At 36.9% G+C, this 9,410-nt stretch overlaps 2 protein-coding genes across 3 annotated transcripts; both read left to right on the forward strand.

Annotated features, from left to right (window-relative positions):
• Nucleotides 1-1,933: 1,933 nt before the first annotated feature.
• Nucleotides 1,934-6,128, forward strand: LOC137720548 (shikimate kinase, chloroplastic-like). Of its 2 annotated transcripts, XM_088699322.1 has the most exons (11): nt 1,934-2,214; nt 2,372-2,641; nt 3,372-3,427; nt 3,639-3,693; nt 3,772-3,844; nt 4,062-4,149; nt 4,682-4,764; nt 4,855-4,984; nt 5,104-5,182; nt 5,288-5,352; nt 5,752-6,128. In XM_088699322.1, exons 2-11 carry the CDS (start codon nt 2,398-2,400, stop codon nt 5,812-5,814), a joined length of 936 nt encoding a protein of 311 aa, XP_088555448.1. In that variant the 5' UTR covers nt 1,934-2,214; nt 2,372-2,397; the 3' UTR covers nt 5,815-6,128. The 2 variants fall into 2 exon arrangements, with proteins under 2 accessions (XP_088555448.1, XP_088555449.1); XM_088699323.1 differs by lacking the exons at nt 3,372-3,427; nt 3,639-3,693 and having other exon boundaries at nt 2,073-2,214.
• Nucleotides 6,129-8,492: 2,364 nt separating this feature from the next.
• On the forward strand, nt 8,493-9,206 carry LOC137719899 (uncharacterized). The gene is made up of 2 exons (XM_068458890.2): nt 8,493-8,739; nt 8,893-9,206. Exons 1-2 carry the CDS (start codon nt 8,493-8,495, stop codon nt 9,204-9,206), a joined length of 561 nt encoding a protein of 186 aa, XP_068314991.2.
• The last annotated feature ends 204 nt before the right edge of the window (nt 9,207-9,410 follow it).

Consider the following 9,410-nt stretch of genomic DNA (forward strand, 5'->3'; position numbering starts at 1 on the left):
CCTTGATCGTTGGCTGCCATACCATCGTTGACCGTTGACTAACATTGATCAACGGTAAGTATTTAATATCAATTATATGAGATTAAACCCTATGGCTATTGTAGTAAGGTTTTTCAAGTAGTTTAAAGTTACCAAAATAATTTTTTTTAATAGGTTGAAACGGATTACCAATAGGTAAATCTGTTAAGAACCCATTAACAGGTGATCCGAAACTTGTTATTTTCGTGTGTGTATCTCTCTCTCTCTCTCTCTCGTATCCTTATGATTTTGGTTTTTTATGTAACTTTTTTAATTTCACTAGTTGCTTTCCATTTCAACTTTCAACTTGAACTTAAACTTATTTATTATGCCATCTAAATTTTGAAGTTACATAAAAATTTGTGACTCAAATTCAAACCATCGCACTCACATAGAAAATTTGTAACAAAGGTCTCTCAACTAAAAATCCATTACCATTGGTCCTTCAACTTATCAAAACGCGCAACTATGATCATTTTTGTCAATTCCGTTAGATTTTCCGTCAAAATGAGTCACATGCCATGCACATGAGGCTAAATCAAGGGGCAAATTGTCCCTCAATTGGATTGTCTTTCAACTTTAATCTAATTGGAGCAATAGTCCCTCAACTTTAACCCAATTGTAGCAATGATCATTCCAACATAACTCATTTTGACAAAATTCTGAAGGAGTTAACAAAAAGGATCATAACTACATGTTTTGATAAGTTGAGGGACCAATGTGAATGAATTTTTAGTTAAGGGACCAATGCTCTAATTTAATTAAAGTCGAGGAACCATTGCTACAATCTACTGTTACACTTAAAAATAAGCTAAAATTGGAAAAGCCCAAAAAATTTGCCCAATAAACGAAAACCCAAACCAAAATTTCAATGTACCAAACCATTCCAATTTTTTAGTTTACTGAAAATTTTGGTTTGGTTTTAGTTTGATTTATAAGTTAACCGAAATTTCGATTCAATTTTTGGCTTGGCATTTTCCAAACCGAAAACAAGCCCTAGATTGCTTATACCGTTACATGTATTTTTATCAGATTAAGCTGATAATCTATGTGACACGTTCTAATTAAATGTGGTTCATTTATATTATCACATGTCAGAATAATTTTTACTTTTTTTTTTTTTTTAACAAATAATATTATATACATTAAGAAGAATGTAATGGAATAGATTTTACCTTTTAAATTTAAAGCTTTTAATACCTGCTTTATAATATTAGGGGTCAACAATGGTAAGGTATTTCCCTGCCGCGGGTAGGTTGGATTACGAGTGTGAACATATAAACCTGATCCGGATAGTTGCAGTGCATTGCTTCCAGTTTCAATACCTGGTTCCAAAAAAAATCACTAGAAAATGGAAATTACAAGTACTCCAGTTTAGAAGAAATTTTTACTTTTGTCCGTAATACAAAATGATACATCATATGTTATTATATAAATAGTAAAATTTTTTTTACTATTTGTATAGAGATGTGCGGTGTAGCAGTTTGTGTTTCGAGCATACTGAAAAATTTCTTTCCTATTAATTGTGTGCGGTCACAATTAAATATTTTTTATATTTTTAAAAGTAAAGCAATCTCATTTTGCGTAAAAAAAACATTTAATTGTAATCGCACGATCTATGATGAACGGTTCTTGTGTCTTGATCCTCGGAATCCCCAGGGAGGGGATTCGGAGAGGATCCAAATCATCCACCCACCAACCAACCATGGACCAGAGTCGCAGACGAGACCAGAGACCCGCGAGTAAGTTGACGCTTCCGCTACCAACCCTAACATCACCATTTTATCATGCCGACGCCTACGAGGGTTGGTAGCATGTGGAAAAGTCACAGCCTCTTGCCAATCTTACCCGCATGCCATTGCCACGTACCCCATTAATTTTAAAATATAAAATAAACAAAAAGTACAAATTATTCAGTCCGTCAGATAGCACTACCATACCACCAGTACGACCAACCCCCGGGGGCACAGAGATAGTGCGTAACCCAGCCGGTGGTTCTAACAAAAACAATTAAAACCTGAATTCTGCTATGACTTGCGCTCAGCGACAGGCAACAACGCTTTAAATAAACCATGTGCTTGCGGAGAGGCATGAGCGAGCGCGAGAGAAACGACTCACATCTCTCTACCGTTGATTCTGCTTGTTTTTTGGTTTTTTGGAAACACTCGTTGATTCTGCTTTTGGTAAGCCGTAGAGGTACGTTCCCCGCTCGTCTTTCCGAAACTCCTCCAATCCAATTGTTGATGTCAAATATTTGTCTGTTTGTTGCGCCGCCGCTTTTCGTTTAGATTTGTATCACATTTTTCGAGATTGAATAGTTTTAATCTGACTGCGGTGGCCGGTGCAATCACAGCCGTTGAGCTGCTTGTTTGAGGGAGGATGAGTATGGAGGCGGCAACGGTTGCGCCGAGATTGCAAATTTCAACATGGATGGTGGATTCCGACAAGGTTGCGAGGAGGCGGCCGAAGAGCACGTCGGCCGCCTTCTCTCGGAGATTAAGCGACCAAAACATGACCCAGGTGCTTGTTGCAGCTGCAGCCGCTCATCTACCAACCTCAAAAGTCTCTAATCGACAACGACATGTCGCTTTGGAGGTTTCGTGCTCTTACAACAACTTTCCAAGTAACTTGTTCAATCCATTCAATGCTGTTCAATTCAATTCAATTCAACATATATATATATATATCGGATTTTTGGTAGTGTTTAATCGTGATTTGTAATGTTTATTTGGTGATTGAATCAATTTCCTTTATCCTTTTTTATTACCAAAGTTGGTTAATTTCAATCTTGGTGTTGAAATTGCATAAGATGAAGGATTAAAGACACAGAATTTAATGAATTATCGAAGGAAGAATTACTCTTTGGTAAAGGAAAAGTAATCAGATTTGTATTAGTTTTGTTGCATTGAGTCCCAAGTAAGTTGCTGGATTTGAAATGTTGGTGTCCTAATCGTCTACCCAACTTGTGTTAGGTGTACCCCCATTGTGTTTAAGACAACTAATAATATTTTTAACCCTAGTAATTTAGCCTCAGCCATGAGAAGCTTTACGACTGTGACGCGCATTCATTTTTATCTCAACTTAAGTTCCTATCAGTAAAATTCTGCAACTTTGAACCGAAAATGGAATTAATTTGTTTTCAATATATTTATCATATACAATTTCATATGCGGAACAGAATTGGTTATCTTTTGAGAATTCTGGAGTGTGATGACCTCACGGCTTGAGAATCTGTTTTAATGAGGTTTCCGTTTCACGATAACAGAAAATCATACTTGTAATCTGGAAAAATCTTTGCGCAATTTATTTTCTTTCTGAGGATTGACTTGTTATTTCAAATCTCACTTGTGTAGCTTCAACAGTGGAATCTGGAAACTTTCATACTTCTGATGAATCACTGGTTTTGAAGGTATAAGTGACACACCATTTTCTAGTTTGTTTGGGCCATGAAATCCTGTAAATCAAACCCCTTTTGGTCTTGATAAATAACGGAATCTATCTCCTGTCAAATGAGAATGTGAACTCTGGTTCAAAGATAAAGCATAACCATATATGTTTACTTATTTATTCATGTGTGGCACACACATGCATATGTCTAACTAGAAGTTATAAAATTGCAGAATAAGGCACTAGCAATCGAGCCATATTTGAATCGACGTTGTATATATCTAGTTGGTAAATCTCTTTATAAGCCATTTATATTTAGTCTGGGATATAATTACTGTGCACTAATAAACTAATTCTGAGTTGCAGGTATGATGGGATCTGGGAAAACAACCGTTGGCAAGATTATGGCGCAAGCACTTAGTTATTCATTCATTGATAGGTATTTAATCTGCCTACTTTCGAGTTTGGTCTTTATAGAAAAAGTGCATGTTCTGTTAGGATTGCATAAAGAATGAAGGGAAGGACAAAGAGTTCTTTTGTGTCAATTATCTCATTTTTCTTAAGTCTATCTGAAGTGGCTTATTTAGGGTATCAGTTTATGTTACTTCTTACTAAACGGTTTTCTGTATTTTGGTATATTCTTGTGGATGCTTTAGTGATTCATTGGTGGAGCATGATGTTGGTGGAACTTCTGTCGCTGAAATTTTCAAACTCTATGGAGAGGACTTTTTCAGAGATAAGGAGGTCAGTTGCAAACTATTTCCGTCAATTCATATTTTTGCAGATTTCATGTTTGGAGACTATCTGTTACCTAATGATTCATTATTTATTAATAAAAAAATGTCTGATTATCAGTTAGAACTCAAAACTGCTTACTTTTTTATTATTATGAAACCATGTGTACCCAACCCCGCTTAATGGGAAAAAGGCTTTGTTGTTGTTGTTATATGAAACCATGTGTAATCAGTTTGTAATTTTTATAATTGGTGTCTCATGATTGGTGGCATTATGGCATAGTTCCATGAAGTGCCGCTCGTAATAAAAAGTGGAAGTTGCAGGTCCTATACAATGCCATACACCTCATGTACATGCATACACACGTATAAAAAACTGAAACATTCTTAGTAGTTGTCCATTCAATAGACGTGAAGATAAAGAAGCAGCAGCGTATTAGTGTAGCTATGCACTGTAGGTTGATTTTTTTTTCCCACTCTTCTCTCACTTCCATTACTGCAATCATGGTTTATAATTGTATAATTGTACTTATTCCTTTTAGACTGAGGCGCTACGTAAACTATCTTTGATGCATCGTCTAGTTGTTTCTACGGGTGGAGGTGCAGTTGTACGCCCTGTCAACTGGTTAGTAGTAACACAAATTTCTATGCTTTTGAATTCTCGCAAATTGTATTAACTTTGTAATAACTTACTATACACATATTGGTGCATCAGGAAGTGTATGAAGAAGGGGATTAGTGTCTGGTTAGATGTTCCCTTGGAAGCATTGGCTCAGAGAATTGCAGCTGTGGGAACTGGCTCTCGCCCCCTTTTGCATCACGGGTCAGGGGATGCATACAGAAAAGTAAGCCGTTTATGTTTAGCTGAAAATTGTCACTGAAATAATCATCATCTTTCTTATTGATCTATCAAATGAAAAGGATACCAACTCATTGGTATGTTGAAACTTTGCCTTCCATGCAGACTTATATGCGTCTGACTAGTCTTTTTGAAGAGAGAGGTGATTCATATGCCAACGCCAATGCTAGGGTTTCCTTGGAAAGTATGTCAGCCTTCCGACTTTAATTCTTCTCTTGACATAGTAAAATTAGTAAACGAAAGAGTTTCTCTTGTAAGATATTGATTCTTTACATTATCTGTCGTGCAGATATTGCAGCCAAATTGGGCTGTAGAGATGTATCCAATCTCACGCCTACTGCCATTGTGATTGAGGTTTCCTCTCTTTATCACTTTCAATATTGCATTCCCATATAAAGGAATACTTGTTAATCATCCTTTCTAAAAACCAAAAACAGGGCTATGAGCCTATTTGGGAGTGCTTTTGTAGCAATCACATCTACTCATAAGCGCTTTTGTTAGAAGCACGTCAAACTTTTAATAAAACCAAGCAAGTCCTTGGGTGAAGTAGCATTAAAAGTGGTTTTATAACCCATAGGGAGTTTTAATGTTCTCGTCATAGCGTCGGCCAGATCACTTTAGTTTTCTGGAAGTGCTTTTAGCCCTTCAATAAGCGTTGCCAAATATCATTACTTGGTTACAAATTATGTGTTGTTTTGCTTGAAGTTATCTGTTACCTATTCTTATTGCTACTTTTACCGTGCCCTTTGACAGGCGCTTGAACAAATTGAAGGCTATCTGAAGGAAGAACATAGACATGCACATATTACGTTCTAAGACGGAAAAAACTTCCGTGTTGGATTCTGGTTATGGTAAATTTATTAATTTAGTTTGCAAATGTGCTAGGTTTAGGTTTCTATTTTTGAAGTAACGAAACATGGTGTGGTTTTATACGTCCATTGTGTTAATTGTGGTTTGTCATGCAAACGCTAGGAGAAATCAAGTATTATAAGATTTTGAATGTAATGTAATGTTGAGTACGCTGTAGCTGTTTATATACCTTGTCGCTGTATAACCTCTGTACGATATTTCCGTAAATCGCGGGAACAAGGTTTCTCCTCGAGCAATAAAGTTGTTAAAATTTTTTTGCAGATGCAACGTTTAATGGTTGGTTGAATTTTGAAATGGATGTGAATGTTCCCTAAGAGCAGCTCCAACCTTGCAAAAGTCCTTAGGGCAAGTCACTATTGAATAGCCTCCAATGAACAGTAACTGCTTTTTACATCTTCATTCTTACACTGAGTAATAAAATATTAGTATTTTTTATTTTATAAAATAATACAAAATAATTTTAATTGTAATTTTGGATAAGATTTTTAATTGTTCTCATTGTGTCACGTGTTATTATTTAAGAAGACAATTTTTTGGTGACAAATTTCGATAAGATATTTACCAATGCCCTCGTGCCACGTGCCGTTAGCTTTTCAGAATCGTTGAGGATAGATTTCTGATAAGATTTTTAACCAATCACGTCGCTCCACGTGTCACAATTTGAAGACAATCTTTGAGGATAGATTTCGATCAAATTTTTAACGAATGACGGCATACCACGTGGCATTATCCACAACCTAATTAATCTCTGCCGTTGGATTAAAAAAATTTATTTCCGTTGGATTAAAAAAATTTTGAATTCCAACCCTTCAGATTGTGCCACATGGCACAACGGTAAAATTTCAGATTTTTTCACTTTTTTTTTAATTTATAAAGGCAAATAACGTGGACCGTTGATCTCAAATCCAACTGCTGAAATTAATGAAGGTTTGAAATTTTTTTTTTAACCGTTGGAAATCCAACGGTCCATAAAATGTAATCGTTGAAATCCAACGGATGTGAAGAAGCCACGTGGCCTCCCCAACAGTAACTTTCATAAACTGCGCCACCGGGCTCCACGTCTGAAAACGTGTCGGAGATGTGCCACCATGCGTGCTTGAAGTGCACACGACTGACGCAAAAAACACAGAAACGTGGTTGACGTCAACCTTGCGTCACCTGGCCATCGGGCTCTCGGGCCAGCTACTCGTGTTGGGCCTCTCCCTCCGGCCCCCTCGGGCTTAATCGCTAGCATGGGCTGGACTTGCTTGTTGGGGTGATTTGGCTCTGTTTGATCGTTGGTCCATCGAGCTCCAGCATACACTGGAGCTGCTCTAAGTTGCAATTATTTCTTTCCTTGTGGACAGATAATAATAATAATAATAATAATAATAATAATAATAATAATAATAATAATAATAAGTTGAAAACAATAGAAAATAAGAAAGGAAAACTAATGAAAAATGATTTGAAAACTTTGAGTTTTAATCAAAAGGATAAAAAGGTGTCGTAAGTGAATATTATCAAGAGTGACTTTTTAGAGTAAAAATGTCTTTTTCGTTAAAAGTAAACAATACCAGCAGTATTTCGTTAAAACTTCCAAATAAGAAGGGTTTAAGGCCACCTCAAGTCAACCAATGATGAAGTCTTAAGGTCGTGACAATACTTAACGTGCTTGAGAAAGAATGAGGATCCTCTCCAGATCCTCTTTGTGAGGATTTCGGAGATCTTCCAATTATATCTGTTCATCGTATATCGTGCGATCAGAAATCATTATAAATCTTTTATTTAAAATTAAATATAAACATTACCTAACAAAAACTAACCGCACAATACACGATAAACAAATGTGATTGAAGAATCCCCGAAATCCTCAGAAAGAGAATCCGAAAAAGATCGTCATTCCCCGAGAAATTCTTGTGGTGTGGGTGGACAACAACTCACCTTTATATTTAGAGTAATTCCACCCCTAAAGACTTTGTGCTAGCACCCAACGCATTTATCCACTCGAGTGAACAGTAATAGACCCCAGTGAACAGTAATAGGCTAAAGCATCTCCACCCCTAAAAAAATGAGCTGGCACAAACGATCTCCACTCTTACAAAATATGCTGGCACCTGGCCCATTTAAAATATTTTTAATTTTTTTTTATAAAAGAATAAATAATTAAAATAGTTTTAATTTTGGATAAGATTTTTAACCAATCTCGTAAAGCCACGTGTCATTATCCGAACGTACTATTTTGTGAATAGATCTCCATTAAGATTTGCAACCAATCCTGATGCGCCACGTGTCATTATCTGTTTACAATAATTTAGCCAAGATTACGATAAGATTTTCAACCAATCTTAATACGACACGTGTCATTATCCAAACGTAGTATTTTGCGGATAGATTTCCGATAAGATTTTCAACTAATCCCAACGCGCCACGTGTCACTTCTTGTTTGCAATAATTTAGCCAAGATTTTGATAAGATTTTCAACCAATCACGTAGTGCCACGTGACATTGTCTAGAACCTCATCCTTTCTTTTTTTGTCCATATAAACCTTACATCTCTACATCCATCCTCACACCAAACTCAATCCTTATTTTTAGCTTAGAATCCTTCTTCATCATTTTCAAATCTTGAGTTTTTTTTTACAATGTTTTCTTCAAGGAGAGTGCATAAAAAATTTGTGGAGCAACAAAAAAGATTGTTAGCACAACAAGAAGAATTGATCAATCTCGAGGAAGGTGGAGGTAGAGATGAGGCTTTCGCAATGGAGGAGGACTCAGATGATGATCATAGAAGGCAGAGGGCCTCATATTCCCGCCGTGTCATGGCAGCTGTGGGTCAAATAGCCAAACCCAAACGTGCCGCAAACTTCGATAAAAAAAGGGAAAGACGAGGTAAAGATCTCTTGGAAGATTATTTTATTCACAACAGCGTATTCCCTGATCATGTTTTTAGACGTCATTTTAGAATGCAATGAAGTTTGTTCAGTGCTATTTGCAACCATGATCCATATTTTGTGCAAAAAGCGGATGCTTTTCGTGTTCTAGGTCTTCTTCTAGAGAAAAAAATTACGGCTGCCTTGCGAATGCTTGCATATGGAGCATCTGCAGATCAAGTGGATGAGATTGCGAGGATGGGAAAAACAACTGTTCTGGAGTCCCTGATGCGGTTTTGCTCTGCAATTAAAGCCCTGTACACCAATAAGTACCTCTGGACACCCACACCAAGGGACATGCAAAGGCTTCTGTGGAAGGGTGAGATGCGAGGCTTCCCTGGCATGATTGGAAGCATTGACTGCATGCACTGGACTTGGAAAAATTGTCCAAGTGCATGGCAAGGAGCTTATGGTGATAGAAAATGAGCCAAAAGTATCATTTTGGAAGCGGTGGCTTCATTTGATACATAGATTGGGCATGCTTTTTTTAGCGTTCCAGGAGCTTAGAATGACCTAAATGTCCTTGCTCAATCTCCAGTGTTCAACGATTTGCTGCAAGGAAAATCACTGAGATGCACATATTGGGTTAATGGCACTAAATACGACGGACCATACTACCTTGCAGACGAC

The sequence above is a fragment of the Pyrus communis genome, chromosome 1 (assembly GCF_041283825.1).
Source record: "Pyrus communis isolate YQ-2024b chromosome 1, ASM4128382v1, whole genome shotgun sequence".
Classification (NCBI taxonomy): Eukaryota; Viridiplantae; Streptophyta; class Magnoliopsida; order Rosales; family Rosaceae; genus Pyrus; species Pyrus communis.

Bases quoted from the DNA above. Each gene is read 5' to 3' on its own strand.
- LOC137720548 (XM_088699322.1), top strand. From the start codon at position 2,398: ATGAGTATGGAGGCGGCAACGGTTGCGCCGAGATTGCAAATTTCAACA. The intron at 3,694-3,771 runs GTAAATCTCTTT...TCTGAGTTGCAG, and splicing joins ACGTTGTATATATCTAGTTG to GTATGATGGGATCTGGGAAA. The intron at 4,150-4,681 runs GTCAGTTGCAAA...TATTCCTTTTAG, and splicing joins ACTTTTTCAGAGATAAGGAG to ACTGAGGCGCTACGTAAACT.
- LOC137719899 (XM_068458890.2), top strand. From the start codon at position 8,493: ATGTTTTCTTCAAGGAGAGTGCATAAAAAATTTGTGGAGCAACAAAAA. The intron at 8,740-8,892 runs GTAAAGATCTCT...TTCGTGTTCTAG, and splicing joins TAAAAAAAGGGAAAGACGAG to GTCTTCTTCTAGAGAAAAAA.